Source organism: Nylanderia fulva, unplaced genomic scaffold, assembly GCF_048542155.1.
Source record: "Nylanderia fulva isolate GAGA-0341 unplaced genomic scaffold, ASM4854215v1 Scaffold26, whole genome shotgun sequence".
NCBI classification, from domain to species: Eukaryota; Metazoa; Arthropoda; class Insecta; order Hymenoptera; family Formicidae; genus Nylanderia; species Nylanderia fulva.
Window position 1 is genome coordinate 213,942 of NW_028190325.1, and position 20,529 is coordinate 234,470.

General features: G+C 32.5%; 1 protein-coding gene and 1 long non-coding RNA gene across 2 annotated transcripts in view; one reads left to right on the forward strand and one right to left on the reverse strand.

The window, feature by feature from the left end:
• The window catches only part of Smr (nuclear receptor corepressor smrter), a 73,954-nt gene that overhangs the window by 551 nt on the left and 52,874 nt on the right, over window positions 1-20,529 (forward strand). The window contains exon 2 of the mRNA XM_085483650.1: window positions 11,911-12,199. Coding sequence (XP_085339776.1) covers window positions 11,931-12,199 — 269 coding nt within the window. The 5' untranslated portion in view covers window positions 11,911-11,930. The remainder of the gene's footprint in view (window positions 1-11,910; window positions 12,200-20,529) is intronic.
• Window positions 11,496-13,855, reverse strand: LOC146722875 (uncharacterized). The gene is made up of 2 exons (XR_014924887.1): window positions 13,593-13,855; window positions 11,496-12,191 (listed from the first exon to the last, which is right to left on the reverse strand). It is a non-coding gene; the product is annotated as an uncharacterized LOC146722875 (long non-coding RNA).

Consider the following 20,529-nt stretch of genomic DNA (forward strand, 5'->3'; position numbering starts at 1 on the left):
TCATGATTTTCAGGGTAAATTCTAAGAGAAAATTTTCTCTGTGCATGGGTTACATCTGTAATCCGTCAAACTTCTTTCTTTTTTTTATGTATATTTCCTTTTTTGTTACATAAGATAGATCGATAAGGGCTAAACTTTAAAGTTTTATTAAACTTTGGAATTTTGGAGTTAATCTCAAAGTTTAAGTTTCGAATCTATATAAAGTATGGATCGTGACGTAACGTCGCGAATTTCGGATGCGTCATAGATAATGAAAGTTATACGCAAAAAAAAGAAAAAAATTATACAGCTGTATAAAAAAAATATTTTTATTTCTCGCGCACTGGTTTTCTTAACTCATAAACTTTACATTTCGGCTTTAATAAAAAAATGAGATATATAATGATGAGATATATAAGATCGCGTCTTCATCTCTACGAATCTCAATAAAAACTGCGGGAGGAATTAAGCGATAAATTAATTAATTGATCGTTATACGTCGCGATGAATATAACATTCGTTTCTTGACGACCGTTCGTCTGGCGTGGCATTAATTACCGCAATGCCGTCGGGAGCGTAACATGCGTACGAAATGCACGCGTGACGTCATTGACGTGTATACACGCGTCGGCGAGAAAGTCCGTAATTACAGTAATTTGGCTGCAGCTCGTGGACGCGCGGTCTAACATATGAAAATGTCGAAAAATAAATACGTCCGCAGCCCTCGGCAAATCCAGTAGCCGTCATTAGTAATATTATTTAGAGTGTTTACTCCTTAAAAAAATATGAAGAACCCGGAATTCTCAGGGGTTTTTTTTGTACTTGGAAAAAACAGAGATATGCGTGTGGAATTTTATTGCGATTTTTTATAAAAATTATCTTAATTTTCTCTTATAAGCGCAAAATTGCAATCCATCTATCAAGTTGTGAATTAAATATATTTAAAATATATCATAAATATATATATTTACAATGTGGAAAGTATTGGAAAATGCATATAAAAAACTTACTTTAAAGAGTTACACTTAAAAAATCTGTAAAAATGTTCTCGTTATCTGGAATATTTTGAACAAAAAAAGTATCTGGAAAATTAGGGAATTTTTAAATAATTTTTTTTACAAGATTGGAGTAGACACTGTCATTTGTTCTGCAGCACATATTTTAATGATCTTTATCGTGTGTGCGCGTATATATTAAGAAATATCTCGAATAGGATAAATTAAAGGAGCATCATTGTTTTCAATTATCCACAATTATCGCGAGCGATACATTTCTTGCTTTGGAACAAGCATTATATTTTTCTAGGAAAGATATTTAAGCAGGGTGACTAGCAGTCAGGAAAATCCGGACATTGTCAGGGAATTTTATAAATCTAGAATTGTCAGGGGAAAAAATCAGGAAATTTTACTATTTATCTGGATTTTTCATATTATTCTACATTTGTCTTAATAAATTGAAATTTTTTATTAATAATAAATATAACTTTTCCTTGACTCCCAGCACGCTAATTTTCTGTGTTGTTAAAAATCGTGTTCGTTAATTTATATTTTCATCGTCGTGTTATTTTATTTCAATGTGTTTGATAGAGACAAAACTAAAAAATTTGATTATCGTACATAATGCGGATTGTATAATTGATTAAAATTTTTGTCTCGACTTCCGAATCTTTTCATTGTTGACAAATTATCTCAAGAATTTCATGATTTATCATATAGATATATGCAAACGATATATTTGGAAAAAATAATACTAATTGTAAAAAGTGAGGGAAAAAATAAATTTCTGATCTTGGAAAATCTGAAAAAGTCGGGGAATTTTGTTCATCGAGTCTGCTGGACACCCTGATTAAAATAATGAATAATGATCGACAAGAAGTAACGTGAAGATGATCGGCAAGTTTCTTCGCCAAATCGAGGAGGGACGGTGCGGTCTAAAAATGACGGGAAAATTCGTTTTTCTCTTCTAGCGAGCATTTATCCCGCTAACTTCTTTAAACTTCTGACCGCGCGCGAAACCGGACGTGTGTGTCTGATCCTTTCCAGGTAACGACCTGTCGGTCGGCCTGTGTGTTGCGTTTCTCTGCAATGTGTGTGCGTATAAACTCCGCGCTGTGCTGGGTACTCCGTCAGGCGAGTCGGTCGTTTTTCTTTTCCGAGCGTGAGGAAAGATGGCCGCCTGTGTGTACAAGCCGCATAGTTTGCTCGTCTTTCTCTCTCTCTTTCTGTCTCTCTTTCTCGCAGTCAGAGGAGACGCAGACGCTGACTGGCAGGCCGACCGACAGACGGTTTTAGAGAAAGTCCAAGTTAGAATGCACCAGGGTGTATAACGAAGGACATATGTCTATTACCGGGACAGTCATTTTTAGAATACCCGTAAGGAAACACCATTAACGATTTTCGGAAATTTCAATTAGCTTAGTCGATCGTAAATTTCGTACAACTGGAAACTAGGAAGCTCGAGTCTTCGTGCATCCACGTATTACATTTCACATTTCAAATTTCCATCTAAATTAATGCGAAGGATTAATACCTCGATGGAAACATGAAAATATAATTAAATTTAATTTCATTTAATTTCATTTACTATATTTGATTATACAAATAACTTTAGAATTTCGTGATTTCACAAAATTGATTAAAGACAGTATACATTATCATTGAAATTATGTCACATTAAATTTTAGTTTTACATCTGATCTTTTTTTTGACAGAATACATTTTTACGACGATGACGAAATTCGATCGTTTTCTCGCAGCGACAGTTTTGCTGTGGCAAGAGTAGAGGACTCTTTTTTTCTTTTTCCTTTTTTTCCTCACCGCATACTCGAATGAAGTTTCGCAGCCGTGGCTTTCTCTTCGCTGCGTTGGATATAGGTTCGCATCTGGCGTCGATATGTGCGCGACGTTGCCCTTAATTAATTTATTTTCCCTCGTTTCCGCGCGTTGTTTATCACGAATATCCTCGATCGCACGTCTCCCTCACCTTCGTTAATCCGCGGTATCCTCACCGCGAGAAATCAAATTTGAATGTACAACATAATCAAATTAATGATAATTAATGTTAATTTGTTGTTTCAAGCCTGCATTTACTGCTCCTATTAATTAGCACGAAATTGATAAGGGTAGGAGTACTGACCTAATCCCCATATATCTCCACTTTCATTGAACAATATTTTTAACGAATTATAAAGAAAAAAATTTATTATAATTAATTAATAATTAATTGCTTTAAGATTTGACTTGAGAACTTTAATTTTTGTATCCGACAGACGGAATTTTATAACGATGTGAAATCAAAACTGTTTACATTTATAATATTTATCTTGATGTAAATGGAATTATTTTTCAAATTTTCCTAGTTATTTATTACTTGCGAAATTTCAGATTAGAGCAATAAATTCGCCCTCAATTACGCCGTGCATCCGAATTTGATTTCTCCTGATGGAGGTGTCGGGTTAACGGAAGTTTCAAAGTGTCCGATCACTAATATCATCGTGTACAAGATTCACAGACAGTCTACGATCGTCTAATGTAGCCTGGTTAATGTCGGCCAGTTCTAAACTCTAATGTCGCAAAATGATGTAAAGTGACTCTATTGTATTTTCCACAAAGCTAAGTGAGCGATCGAGTTTACGAATAATAAATTAACAAAATTACATACACGGGATGTCTAGCGGCCAGGGAAATCTGGAAAACCGAGTATTAAGAAATTTTATAAATCTGGAATTGTCAGGGAAAAGTTAGGAAATTTTACTATTTATCTGGATTTTTTCACATTATTCTACATCTATCTCATAATTAGAAATTTCAATAATTAGAAATTTTGTATTAAGTAAATAAATATAACTTTTCCTTGACTTCTACGCTAATTTTCTGTATTGTTAAAAATCGATTTATCTACAGCGTGTTCGTTAATTTATATTTTCATCGTCGTGTTATTTTATTTCAATGTATATTATATATTTCAAAATATATTATAACATTGCTCAGGAATTATAATATTGTTCAAGAACTTCATTTTAATTAATATTTTTTATTAAAAATTCATACATTAATTTTATTTAACATGTTTTATTTAAAAGTTTTGTTGTGATATTAGGTACCATTAAAAATTAGTTTATAGCGGCACGTTTGTTTCTCGATTATCATACATAATACAGATTGTAATTGATTTAAACTTTTGTTTTTTTTTAACTTCCGAACCTTTTCATTGTTAACAAAAATATTTCAAGGATTTCATGATTTAACATTTAATTGATTTGTCATATAGATATCTGCAAATGATATATTTGGAAAAAATAATACTAAAAAGTGAGGGAAAAAATTGATTTCTGGTCTTGAAAAATCCGAAAAGGTCAGGGAATTTTTTTCATCGAGTCTGCTGGACACTGATATATATCGCTCACGGATAATCAGCTGACATCTCCCGTTGGCTTTCTTTTCCTTGGCCGCTCGTTCGTGATACGTCACATAAGACTCACTTGCAAAAACACGGTTAATCACAATCACGCGTTAATCACTAGAATATGATGATCGTACACGGCACTTTCCACATTTCCAATGTTAATCGCACACGATGCCGCAGTTTATTATTTTACATCGCGCCGAGATATAACGCAGAAAATCACGTTACGCACGAAGCTATGATTAGCTCGGCAAATCTGCTGGAAAATCGCGCGGCCGAATTCGCACAATTATCTCTCTCGCGGATTGTATACACGTGAATTTTATATGTATGTGTGATAATTGTACTGGTTCTTTTATTATGAATTATAATGAATCGTAGTTTTGAAGTAATGTACGACATACTCATTTTCTCACTCGAGTCTCGTCGCAAGAATGACAACAATTTGAGCATGCATAAACGATAGTCGAAATTGTGCACGATGATTGTTTATATGCGGTCGCCTTGTTAACATTCTTGCGAGGTAAGGAGAAAACAGTTCGGAGAATCAAAATAAGATCGCAGTTATTTGACCCCCCTTGGAATCAGTAAAAAAATTAAGCATTTGCTCTCCATTTCAATAAACACTGGAATTTATTTGTATATTTAATATAAAAACATGAAGATAAAATAACAAAAAAATGAAAAAAAAAATTTAATGATGTCCTCTCCTAGAAAACATTCTCCGGGCATCTATGATCAATTATTACTCAATTACTATAATATTGTAATGGCACTATACTGTTACAGTTTAGTAATAAGTACTAAAATTTATATACATGTGTATATTATTTGTTAACGAGATAGCATTTTATGAATTCGATCATGCGATTGTCGATCATAGGTATACATCATAATTATGACTTTTGCGTTTTGCAATGTAAAATAAAATGTGCGTCTCGAAAATGCGATGCAAAATGTACGATCACATTTTAGTGAATAATGCGCGGACGATTGCAATTAACCATGTTTTCGCGAGTGAGTGTCGCATGTGAACATCGCAAAAGAGCGAAAAAAAAAAATAAAGAGATATAGAGATGATAAACGAGGAGACGTTACGCGGGACGGAAAATATATGTGGGTACACACATGTGGGCAATTTATAATTTTATTAATTTATATTATTTGTTACTTACACATATATAAACTTTATTGTTATGTATAAACTTGTTGTATATAAATTTTACTGCTCGCTTATTTGTCCGGTAATATGTAAACTCGTGTAATAAACTTAGCGATGTAAGATATAAGTCGTTTTGCATTATTTTGAGACATAAGAGTTTTAGAGTCAGCCAATTATAGACTATGTTTAGATTCCATCCATGACTTGCACGTATGGTTAGTATTTAGTAATTGCGCACTTTAAGCACTTTGTTAATTTGATACTTCCAGAGGCAATTTCGGATATATAGACATAATTAAAAGCTACTTTATTTCTCTAAATTAATCTGAAATTTTGCGAGCGATATATTATTAGTTTAAAAAAAATTATCCAACAATCGTTTTAACTTAATGCAATTAATTGCTTCTCTTGGATTTTCGTTTCTCGAGGCACGCCACATTTATTACTCATTATGTTTAACTTCAATTTTTAAAAAAAATCGAAACATGCGGGGATATTTCAGCTTGCCGTACAATATTTGTGAAATCTATTTACAGTATCTTGGAGCAGTCAATTAATAATTAATTTTAATATATTTGTGTATATTATTTACGAGATATTTATACATTTTTCGAAATTAGCAGCGTAATGTAAGTCAGCTTCATCTTTGACATGAATTTTCTGCTAATTGGTGGGAGTGATAAATTCAGGATTACACTAACAAATTAACGCTCATAAATTAGCATTCATAATTATGTCATGCATTCGAATTCGTCGTTTAGAAGTATAGAGGTGGATGTCAGGTTAACGAAGGTTCTCCCTCGCTTTTCGCACATCTACCCCGGTTTTTTTCAGACGCGGTATTATATAGGACTTCGATATCGATCCCGCATATTCCGGTATAAAATAGCCGACGCGTCGCGACGACGAGACCGGAGAAAACCGAGACACAAAAAGAGGGAAGCGACGAGTTAGAATGGAACGATGTGCCGGGGAAAGTGTAGAAACAGAATAGGGGAAATGGAGGAGAGGGATGCACGTAAGAGAGAAAGCGAAAGAGGGAATATATGGAACGAAGACGGAGATCTCTCGGTGACCCGCGGAACGTCGTACACACACACACACATATATATACATTTGTCATATACTGACATTTTTTCTTCCATCTGACACAAATCACATTTTCTGTCCGAATAACTGCAGGATCGAGGAGAGCGCGAGAAACTTACGCAAATGTCAAAAATATCATGGTACAGGTCGTATACTATTGATTTTTCAAATAAACGTGGATTTGCGGAAGACATTTTGCAAATGAACAATGTCACCATTTTTCGATAATACGTATTTTCCCGACTAGGAGAATCGAGGAGGAGGACAAAATGTATTTCACCGATCGATTCAAGCGCACGTTGATTCAAAGATATAAAGAGCCGCGCAACAAAAATATGCTTTTCGTCGGCTTCGCAGCGTATCGAGCAGTTCCGCTTTAATAGCGGAATATTGTTCCAGCGTCATTTTTAATTTCACACAGCAGATTCCTAAAACACGCACGTGCATAAACATATTCTCATATACAGGGTGTATCTAAATACATGCGAAAAACTTTAGGAGATGATTCTTTGTTGAAAATTCATGCGTTTCTTATATAAACATATACCAGTTTTTTTAATATTAATAAATATTTTTATTATTAGATAATATCTACCATCATTTTTTTTTAATTTAAGAAATTCTGAAATGTGAAAAAAAAATAATTTTTACTTCCCTCAGGGAAGGATTTATATAAAGAAACTCCCTTAATTTTTAACAAATAATCATATAAAATTTTTCGGTTATTTAGATACACCCTGTAAATACATATATATATATATATTTATTGTATGTGATATATATATATATATATATATATATATATATGTATATATATATATATATATGCCATTCGTAAGATTCGCCGCGTGCGAGCGTTCTGATAACCGGTAGATATGACGTAATAATGTTCTCCCGGAGAGAGAGAGATTACTTGTCACCCCATCCGGCTCGTTTACACTCGCTGCGAATGAGATCTCGAATCTAGAGCCGGATATTTTCTCTTGAATTTTTATTACATACTCGCTCTCTTCTTCTTTTCGTGATTATCCCAATATTTTTTTTTTTTTTTTTTTTTTTTGCGTCTATATACAATTAATATTGAAAAGTAATTGTTTCTGTGTTTTTTGTTAGTCAGTTCCATTTTCAGAATTTTATTACAAATTAACAGAGCTCCGGCTTTCTCTCTAGAGAAAAGAATTCTAGAAGCTCTATGTTTAATTTCTTATATTTAAGAAAGAAATTCTGTCGCTTAAGTTTAGTGCCCATTTCAGAATGACTCTCGACAGTACTTCTTTCAAATGGATACTCTCTCTCTACTATAACCGTAAAATTGATAATCTTTTTTATTTTAAACAAGAATTTTACAAATTGAGTTGTACTTTAAGAGAGAAATTCGAAGCATATCCTCTCTAGAATTCTCAAGAAATAAAAAAAAAATTATCCGCGTCGTTTTCTTTTAATGAATAACAAATTACGAAAATAAAAATTCTGTCACAGTATAATACAGAGAGTTGCGTATAAACACAAACATCAACCTAAATTTAGCTCGATGATGAAACGATGATTAAGTTTCCCCAACTGATTGAATATATTTCTCTTATATATATACAGAGTGTCCCAGACCTATCGTATCACACGTTAATGAGATTCCTGAGGCAATTTGGAGACTATTTTTCTTCAGCGAAAATTTCGAGAAAGGTCATTATTTTTTTTCGTGTTTCCCAATTTTTGCCATCATGTATCTTTGTAACTAAGCCTTAAATTAAAATTCTATTAAAATATATTAGGGTACTTTACCTGAGATTAACTACAAAATGTAGTTTTGTTAATAATTTATTTTTACAAGGCTTAGTTTACAAAATACTTTTATTTTTAATCGTTTATCAAAAATTATTGGTGCTTAGTCATTTTTGCTGAAGAAAAATCGTCTCCAAATCGCCTCAGAAATCTTCCATTAACGCGTGATACGGTAGGTCTGGGACACCCTATATATATATATATATATATATATATATATATATATATATATATAATTTCCCTATATATATAAAATTTCACTGTACAAAGGACTCTGTGTTTCGATTGAAACATCTGCATTTACCTCGATTTTCACCTCTACGCGAGACTTACGTCACTCGTGAATTTCATTTGCTCTCGATTCCTTTTCTCGCTTGCATTTCTCCCGCTCGCACATCGATTGCTATTAGAGTGCCGTTAATAACGTCTATTGCACATCGCTCGCGTCGCGGACTTTTCCTTTCTTTACAGAATTGCGGTGGGTTCGCGTGACAACGGTCTGCTAGAATGAGCGCGCTATATGGTCTATAAAGTCTGCAACTTTATTTCTACAGAACGACAGTTCTCTCTGTATTCTCGTTAACACTAAGGTGGGGTCCAATTGGTCTCGCAAATATTTCAGAGTATTTCGAGCAGCGCGATTTTAATCGCTCTATACTTTAAGTCTATTTCATGGAAAAACAATTTGAAAGAAAAAATTCTGGTAAAATTAAGCGATGTCTGTATGAAAAATTTATTTTTTATTTGAATTAATAGGCTGTATTATATTCTAAAATATTATTTTGTTTTTAATTATCAGTTGGATTTAAAATAATTAAAATAGTACATGTGTATGGTACTATTTTTTTATATATATAAAGCCGTCTGAATTCTTTAATCTTATTTTATTTTTAGTCATTAACATTAGAACTCCTCTTAAGGAAAGTATGCATAACTACATTTTGAAGTTTCTTGAAATCTAATCAAAATATCATCTATGTCAAAAATATATAAAAATCTTAATCTGGCTTATTTTTCTAAAATATACCGAAAATTGTCACTAACTTTATTACGATATTTTTAGTTTACATATATTATACATTTATTTCCTTGAAATCTCATCAAAAACTAGGTCGTCAATTATTATCCTGCATCCTTCTTTCGAAAGTGTTTTTAAATTGTTGAATTTTTAAAACATTGTGCGCGCAATCAATATCAGTGTTTTTTTTTCAAGCGATTCTAATATTTTAAATCTAATAGACAAGTTGTAAGATGGCTATTTTTTTTGCAAAAAATTATCGTTTATCAGAGCTTTCTTTTGCGTGTGTTTGCAAATTCATATTACATATTTATATTTGTATTGATTGTTTACAAGAATATATTAGCACATTATTAGCAAAATAAGATTCAATTTGTGAAATATATTAAATACCTTAAATTTGCAAAGTTTTCTCTCTTTCTCTTACATTTAAATTGATTGATAATAGAGAGGATTGTCTTGTAGGAATTTGAGAAGCATTGTTTTGCAAACGTTATATTACTCGATACATTTTTGACAAAAATATGTGCATAAATTTTATGCACCGCGTGGAAACTGCACACGTTTGTGTTGTATTACGTTTTATCTGTATGCAGCACTTATTCGTCCACCATATTTCCTGCCGTCTGTCATGAATATATGTATTACCATGTGCCTCAAATTTATTTATGCTAGCCATGTGAGAATTTCTATAAATGTGCAACTCATGCCGGCGCTGTACAAGGCGTCTCGCGATGTCTGCAACAGTGATCCAAGTCGATCTCTTCGACACTTTAAAGCTTTGATATGAGGAAACTTATATATCGAGCTCGAGATAATTAAATTTTCATGAATTTTCTCACAATTTTTTAATCTCGCAATTATATTCTCGCATTTCGTAATAAAGCTTGAAAAATGTATTTTATATTCCTAAAATTTTTTCTAAAAACAAAATTGTTTTCTAAAAAAATATTTATAAAAATAAAATGTATAATTTAATTTATTTTATAAATTTATAAAATAAAATTTATAAAATATTTAAAAAAATAAAAATTCAAAATTTTTGGTTTAGAAAAAATATTTAGAAAAAAAGTATTGTGAATTTTTATTTTGATAAAGGACACTGTTACAGACGCAGAATGAATTGACGAGAAATTGGATCAACTTCCCGTTTCAGATGTAACAGTAATTGCACACGCGCGATACTTACGCGTTCGTTTAATCTCCATACCTGACAATTGATATATAATACCGCGTCATTGCGAAAGGAAAGGCACGGTAAACAGACCGCATGCGTTTCCGCAGTGTCACGACTCGTCGCTATTGATGCATTAAATCTATTCACGTCGAGTGGATGTATGAAAAACTATGTCGGTGATAATTGAGCGATATTAGTGACGTGTGTGTGTGTGTGTGTGTGTGCGCGTATATCGTCATAATTGATCCGCTATTGATGGTATAGTGGTAATAATAATGATCTACCGATATTTCAAGTCTTTCTTCGATCGCCCGATGTTAGAAGGCGACTCTCAATTAATTCGAATATTGTATTTAAATATGCAACATGACATATTTTTTCATGTAAGCAGCTTTTGTTGTATAATTCCTTGCCTTAGTTTCACTTAACGACGCTTAAAGTTAAACGTATACACATATACCGTCAGAGAAAATAGTTTTTACAAATTTGAAAATATGCATATGAATATAATTTTCATAATTCTCGTTCTATAAATTTTAACTTTTTTAACAACTCGGAGAGAATTTTTTTTCTAAAATTTATCCTAAAAATCGTGGTAATAGTGAGACAATATGGCATTTAAAATATTTTATATATGCATACATGTACGAGTATATATATTTTTATAATATAATAAAATGTCAAATACACTCTCTCAGTGAAATTTTATTAAAATATTGTATTAAAGTATCTGTAAAATTTAAATAATTTATTAATGAGTAATATTTTGTAATTTAAAAAAATATTAGAGTATCAAGTTTTATACTTTTAAATAAAAATGGTTAAGGACTAGAAATAGAATATATATACTCGTATATATATATATATATATATAAATTTTATAAAAATACAATATATTTTCAGTGGTTTATTGATAATATTTAAAAAAATACAGTTCATATTTATAAAGAAATGCGTGAAATTGTGTTAAACAATCAAACCAACTATCCATAATATTTACATAGATGCCAAGTGGCCTCAGAGTTATTAAAAAAGTGGGAAAATGTATAGTGAAATTTACGTTGAAATATATTTTCAAAAAATGTTCTCCGTCAATTTTGATTATAAAATTTTCAGTTCTTGTTTGTATATATTTATTTTCCAGATTCGAGCGCGATTTTCTGTAACTTGTATTTTTCTTCGTCCACTTTTCGATCGTAATTTTCAAATTATTTACCCTCTTCGATTGTCTCGTGAGTAATCTCACGAGTCAATTCGAAATGAAAAAAGTATCCTAACAGCTCCGACTTGCGTCTGTTTCAGTTCACAATGCGCTAGGGGTGATGGAGACAGTGGGCAAGCAAGTTGTAGGCGGACTGGGGGGTCCGGTGGGTCCGGTGGGCCCAGTTGGGGGAGATTTGCATCATCATCATCACCCTCACCCGCACGCCCATCCTCCGCATCCGCATCCCCACCCCCACGGTCATCCCCATGGGTCCCACGGTCATTCGCTCGTCGGCGCGACGTCGAACCCCGGTAGAGGTCAAGCCCAACCACCCGTCTCGCATAATCAGCACGTACCTGCGAGATCCACTCCCGTGCAGCTGCACAGGTAAGTCTTTGCTATTGTGCATTGTTAAGCATCGAACGGCTCTTAATCGCGCGAGGATCAAATATTTTACGAACGCGAAAATATAGAAATGGTTCGAGAGATTGCGAGGCAACGTCTCGGAAATATTTTCCGACCCATCGGGATTGAAACAAACGATTACGTATTTACACACAATTGCATTTTTCTCTTAATTATATTGTTAATTTAAAATTATAATTCATATTGATAAATATAATATGATAAATAATATTATTATTAATATTATAATAATATTACGATAATTATTTTATTCTCTAATTATTACGATTTTATATCATCATCAAGAAGGTGTTGTTACTTATCTCGTTTTTTCTGAAATTAAAATTTAGAAAAATATTTTGTTAGAAATATTGTAGGTTTCGTTAGAATATTCTCTTGATTCCATCGAAATTCTGGAAACGAGTCGTATTATATGCAGTGAATAGAGGACAGGTACTGAAATAATATTATAAAATATTATCATAATATTACAATAATTATATTATTCTGTAATTAATGTTACGATTTCATATCATTATCAAGGAGAGCTATTTTTTTACACAGAGAAAATTTTCTCTTATTGTTAGAATTTACCCTGAAAATCATGCTAAGTTTTTGTATTAATATCTACCACAATAAGATAGAAAATATACTCGATTAATTTTACTATGTACATAGTAAAATTTACTATATATAAATATTAATATTTTTATTGTGGTAAATATTAATCTGAGAAAATCTTATAAAATCCTTCCAACACCGTATTATCCCATTTAAAATATTTTATATATATGCATACATGTACGAATATATATATTTTTATAATATAATAAAATATCCAATACACTCTCTCAGTTAAATTTTATTAAAATATTGTATTAAAGTATCTGTAAAATTTAAATAATTTATTAATGAGTAATATTTTGTAATTTTAAAAAATATTAGAGTATCAAGTTTCGATTGCCATGATTTTCAGGATAAATTCTAAGAGAAAATTCTCTCCGTGTACTTATCTCCTTCTTTCTAAAATTAAAATTTAGAAAACAAAATTTAGACATATATATAGGTTTCGTTAAAATATTCTCTTGATTCCATCGAAATTCTGGAAACGAGTCGCCTTATATGTAGCGAATAGAGAACAGGCATTGAAAGTCGATACGAGTGGCATATGTACTTTAAGAAGGAAAACGGACAAGATTTGACGTGTTAGGGACCTCAGGTCAGAAAATGAGAGGAATGAGAGAGAAATAAAGCGTGCAGGAACGTTCGCCAGGTAGGTACCAGAAAGATGGTATAGGCAAAACGGTATAGGACGATTTAGTATATAAAATGGTCTTTGAAAACGTAAAACTGAAAGAATGCTCTCTTTTCAAACCTTCTGACGGAGATCCAGATTTATACGAGTATCCTGGCTAGTACAGATCGCGATAGTTCTCCAGAAACTGATTGTGTATACGAGGATATCATCACCGCGTGTCCAGACACCGTCGAGACCAGACAGATTTATTCGTAGATTCATTGCGAGATTGCTGCTCACGCAGGATGCGCGCACATCCGCTTTTTCTTCGTTTAAAAGTCGCGATGCGGGAATATAAAGACGCGTTTCGCGAGCTTCCGATTACAGGGAGTCTGTTGCAAAAGAAGGAACACCAGAGAGACTTTATATAGCTATTGCGCCGCGTTACTACTCGTTATCTCGAAACGCGCGTCATCGTCGTTTTAATAGCATCTTCTTCTAGTCGGGAGTCATCTGCTCCGCTGCTATATCAGGGTGTCTAGCGGTCAGGAAAATCTGGAAAACCGGGCATTGTCAGGGAAAAGAGTCAGGAAATTTTATTATTTATCTGGGTTTTTTCACATTATTCTACATTTGTCTCGATAATTGGAAATTTTTTATTAAATAAATATAAATTTTTCCTCGACTCTCAGCACGCTAATTTTCTGTATTCAAAATCGATTCATCTACAGCGTGTTCGTTAATTTATATTTTCATCGTTGTGTTATTTCAATGTGTTTGATAGAGATAAAACTAAAAAATTTGAATATCCTACATAATGCAGATTGTATAATTGATTTAAATTTTTGTTATTTTAACTTCCGAACCTTTTCATTGTTGACAAAAATATCTCAAAGATTTCATGATTTAACATTTAATTTATTTATCATATAGATATATGCCAATTATATATTTGGAAAATACATAATACTAAAAGTAAGGGAAAAATAAATTTCTGGTCTTGGAAAATCTGAAAAATCAGGGAATTTTTTTCGTTGAGTCTGCTGGACACCCTGTATATTGAAAGTATTTAGACCCCTCGGCGCCAAACTATGGCGATTCGCAGGTATTCGTCATTTTTGTCAACCACTGTGAATTTTTAACAGTGCGATTCGTTTCGGTGGTTAATTTTCTCCCCCAGACTTCTCAATATTTAAATTATCGATAGTGCAATGAAGAATCTTGACTGATTCGTGGAAATTCGCCGTTCTTTAATTTTGTCAAAAAAAAAAAAAAAACGAAAGATGGATGATTTGCGAATATAGTCTGACAACTTTAAATTAATATTTGTAGAATTTAATTTGTAAAATTTAACTGAATATTTGTAGATTTTTTATTCCTGCAATTTCAAATATGATGCGTTATACGTTTTTTAATCGCGATTAAAAAAAAGGCTTTTTAAAGTAATAATAGCTCTTTTAATTACAACCAATTGAGCGCAATAATGCCTAACGGTGTTTTTTTATTTTAAAATGGAAAAAACTATATAATATAGTCATAATATAATGATAGAGACATTTCTCAAACGTTGTAAATTTATTTCATTATAACGGTGATATAAATCGATCGTTCATCCGCGCTAGCTTATTTCGAAACGTGTCTTTCTCGATTCTGTCTCTCGTAGTCAAGATTCCCGTTAAGATATTTCCGTGAATGATTTTAGACCCGAGTGTGTAAAGTAAAGCTATCTCGTACAAAATGATGTCCCAGTCGTTTGTGTTGATTTGATTTATAAAATTGCTACATTTCCGACGCAAAGAGCGCTTTCACAGCTGATGCATATTTTTTTCCAGCAATAACGATGAAAGCTGAATTTGAATATACATAACTCGCGAATTTTATTTGAAAATTTGACATATCTATAAAAAAACTCCTGGAGGACTCGTTCTCGATAAAACTATCGAAATACTATTCCCTGATGAAAGAATATTACAGCGATGTGTATAAGCTTTTATACTTATATAAGTTTCAGTTTGAATTAAAGCTTCTTATTATATATAAGCTTACGACTTAATAGAAACTTCTACTTCGAGAACCGTTTTATAAATTTACTCTATCGACGAGTCGTGTAATTAAAGTTAAAAGACTCTCTTTAGCAATCAGCTCGACGTGAAATATCATTTTTCGTGTCTCTTACTCGTTCTCGAAATATTACATCTTTTCACAAATCTCATTGTTTTTGCGAGATACGATCTTTGCGAATAATCCTCCTCGACAATTTCATCCCGTATATCAGAAATTACTTTTGTTGCTCGCGAGTGCTTGAATGTCTATATGAATAAAGATATGAGATCATTACGACCTTTCTGTACGGTATCTTGCATTGTACAAAAATGCACAACGGACGTTTTAAGAACAAGAGAACGTGACAGTCGGTTTTTTCCTCCATTGTATATAATGCTTCTACGTAAATCTCAATGTCGCTATGCATTATTGGCATTTGTAATTGACGCGTCGGCGCTAGATCTTCGAAAAGAAAGAAAAAGAAAAATAAAAACCATTACTTAGGAACAAGATATTCGCACATCGAGCTTTCAATGATAAATGACGCAATTATATGTACACATACACGCACTTATTAGATATATTTTTTGTTTAAATAGATTTTTGTGGCCATTTTAAAAGAGTGCTATATAATCAAGTGTATAATCAATATTTAAAATTTATTCGATTATTTATATGAATAAAAATGATTACACGTCTGAGTGGTATCGTAACGTTTATTTTTAATCGAGGTAGAAATAGCTGAATTTCATTAACATTTTTTTTGTATTTATTGATATATTTATCGAGGCGGTACATTGAGATTGATCAAAGTTATATACATTAATTAAGATATATTTGATCATATGGCGGCTGTAGATAGATCAGCGGGGAAGGTGAGAGATATTTCTGCTTGAGACAACGCAATCTGCGCAAAGTTCTAGCTCCGTGAACGTTATATAAGATGACGCGGCTTAGAATACACTTTATGTACGAACCGCGAGCCTCTTGGCTTCATTTGCATTGTATTTTAAGCCTATTACATAGTGAAGAATGCAGCGACACCGGAAAATTATTAATTGTACAATACGGAATTACGAAGAGGACAAAGTACAAAATTTGACACACACACATATTTTCTATCTGTCTCTCTCTCACACTTTTATTGTAACGCGCGAACAATGGATTATCAATTTTTTTGACAAGATTACATAAGATTAAAGCACTAGAGTTTGCCATCAGTCAGAAATCAAAGAACTGGTATAACTTGTTTTGTCTTTATCAAGATAACTAAAATTAATTAGAAGTAATTCTTGAAAAAAAATATTTCTTAATGATAATTTATTTATTTTTTCTTTTTCTGAATTTTTTTAATAACATTTGCATATAAATGCGTCGTTATATTAGTCTTAAAAACTGGATTTTTATATCCTAGCACTTTATAAACTAGAAAGGGTTTACTTATACATAATCCTTCTTAACTTGTGAATGATTCATATACACACTTATACGCGCGTACATGTCAATTAGATATAATGACCAGAAAAAAATTCTAAGAAGAATATTAAAAAAATACTTATATAAAGAAGCAATATTACCATATGGATGACACATATTTCTTGATATGCAGGATGTTCGAGTACCGTATCGATTATTAATTACGTATTTTTCGATCAATTTAAATTCACTTTTCCTCAAACAATGAATATATTTTTATGGACGGTTATTTACATAAAATACAAAATTACCATGTAAAAATGAACGTTTTAATTTAAAAAAAGAAATATATTTATATATTGTATTATATATTTTTTACGTGAACAAGAAGAGTTAACATATTTGCAAATTAATTCAAAAAAGTATGTGTCTCAATCGTATCAAAGAGATAGAAATTTTTAATATCTTTACGAGAAAGAGAGCTAAATTTATATCACGACCTCGGAGCGGTTTTGAAAATTCGCCAGGTGTCCTGAAAGTACAAAGTCTTTAAAACGATGCTATCTCCATCACAAACCATTAAAGCTGTCGCACAAAAGCAGATGTTTGTATATTCTACATTTATCCATCTTCTTCCACCATCTGTCTTTTAAAATATATATATATATATATATAGTTACAGAAAATGAAGAAAGAGTGCAAAGTGATTGTCTTGAGGACATTTGAAAGAACATGAAAATTTAGGAAAAACTCGATAACATTCGAACGCTCTACATATACTTCTCTCTCGTGAAACAGATGCTTCTTCCGACACGTTCACTCCGTGAATTCTCGTTGAATCTGGTTCCAAACTCGATTGCATATTTCGTAGGAGAGGCATGACTCGCCATTCGCGCGAGATATGACCTCGAGATGTGACGAGACTTGGCGGGACGAATCAAAAATTGGTCTTCCAGCACTTAAACAGCTTTTTCGAGCAATTTTTTCTTTTTATCTTTTAAATATTAATTATAAGTTTATTTCAAGTAGATTAGAACAATTATATTTATTACAAAACTTATTATATAAATAGTACATTTTCTTCTAGAACATAAGATGAGAGATATTTGATCTTCTCCTATTCTTTATTTTATAATAGTATTTGCTCATCTCTCTGTGATTTTGTATGCCGGATAAAAGATTTTTTTTTGTTATTGGATATCCATCCTTCTATCAGATTACACAATGCTATATATAAAACGGGTTCTAGTTTTTCAATTTCACTCTTGTTAGTTTCGATCGCGATAGGTTTTTTAGTATTATATATTTTTACTCAAATCTCCCGGTCTGTCACTAAACCGGAAATGGAACTTAAGTCTTTCTCCTGTTGTTTTCTACTAACAAAATTATCGAGATTTCTATCGGCATCGGACATTATATTCTCTCAGGATATTGAAAGTGCACAGTGTTTTTTTAAATAAAATTATATAGATGTTTATCTAGATGAAACTTTGGCGTCATCTTATCTTTATATTATATAAAAATAAAAATATGTATTATCTATATCTGCATCTTAGATGAAAAAAAATATTATGTTTACTATAAATTATCTAGAATAATTTTCAATTTTGGTTTAGAATCATAGCACATAAAAATACTTCACTAATAGAACTTGAGCAGTAAGCGGTAAAAATTTATAAATAAGAATATGAATATATAAATTTTTATATCCCTTTTATAATTTACATTTTTTTTATAATTGTGTTTACATAAAAGTAGTCTTAAAAATTATGATCTACAAAATTATCGAGATAAATCGCCATATAATTTTATATTCTATCCATAGATATATTTAAAACATATATTTGTATATCCCTTTTATAATTTACATAATTTATAATTTATATAATTTTTTTAATAACTCTTTACATAAAAGTAATCTTAAAAATTCTGATGTATAAAATGATCTAGATGAATCTCCATATAATTGTATCTTTGATCTAAATAGATTGAAAACAAAATAATCTTCATCTTATCTAAGATGAATTTCCATATTTTGACGTAGCTAAAATTAAAAGATGATCCATTGCGATAAAAATCGACGAATTCGAAGAAGAGAGCGCGCGCGCGCGAGTACATCCGCTTCTGCGCAATTTCGCTTGAGCGCGCATGCGCGCCGGATACCACTCACTACTGCTACCTGTCGATTCTAACCTCAAACGTCAACGTTACACGTTGATCTTTAACCCTCGCGAGTGTATCTTTGCGACCGCGCGCGATCTCTCCTATCTCGCTCGCTCTTCCTTTCGACGAGACCTCCTTCGTCCACGATTATTCGCTCGAATATATCTCGTCGAGTGCTCGTTATCGAATCGCTCGTCATGTCGCCATCTTCGCGCCCGCGAGTGTGAGTGTCCTGTCGTGTTATTACGGACTTGGGAAGCAGCGGAATGCGCAATGAGGAGAATGCACCCGGCGCGTACAGGAGAGCCCCATGAAAGCCAAGGTTACGCGCTTGCACGATGATGTAAGTCCCTTGCCAGTTATTCCCGTTAATCGCGCTTTAACGGTCTCTCTTTCTCTCTCTTTCTTCGCGGATCTCGCGGATTCTGGCTGTCGCGCTCTGAAAATTCTAACCTCGCTTATCCCCGCCTTCGCATGGCGCGATGGAAGATTTTTTTGTTCCAGATATGGTACACAAGTACATCGTAATCGTAGGATTTTGTCGCGCGATTCGCCATTCGCTCGAGATCGTTGAACTCTATGCACGTGTTTTCTCATACGCTTGTATAGGAAGGAGAAAAGAAGCATGCTTTTGTCCTCTAAGTGTTTTATTAGAGCTTCGTTGATGAGGCCTCTCGAAGTTTCAGTCGTCTATCAGTTAGGCGTGAACCGAAATATTATCTTATATGAAATGTACGTCTTGTACGTATTATGTATCAAGAGAGAGAGAGAGAGAGACAAAGAAAGATAAAATGAAAAAAAATTAAGGAAGTGTCTCTTTCTCGGTACGATACGCAATTTTTAATGGTCGAGACCACGTGTTTCTTTTAATTAAGATCCATTTACACTCGCACGTCTTTCTACGTTATCTTTGTTTCATTTTTATTATAAAATATATCTCAGCATCCGTGCACGAACTACAAAAGTTAGTGGACCTTTTCATGGGCATCTGCAAAAAGGAGGATCAGTGAAAAAATCCAGCATTTACTCTCCTTGTGAGATAAATTCTGGACTCTATTTGCAATTTTATTTAATATAAAAATATTAAAATAATTGAATTGAAAAAATAATAAGAAACAAAAAAAAATGAATTCTGTCCCTTCCTGAAGAAATGCCTTCTAATCCCTTATATAAATATGTTCTTAAGAAGCAGCGCGTATAATTTGCGTGTTTTTAATTATTATAGGTTTTTTTCTCCGTCTCTCCGTGTTTATCATCAAATATATGTCATTGCTCTTTGTTCGAGATATTATTTTTCTGTCTCTTCTTTCCTCAACACGTGGCCCGAGAATCTCGTTTACCATTGGACAATGGGTCTTTTTTCATTTAACGACGAACTTTCGAGCTTCGGCTCGGTGGGAATGAGTTCTCATTGCGCGGGAAAATTGCGCACGAGATTAAATTCGCGAACGTA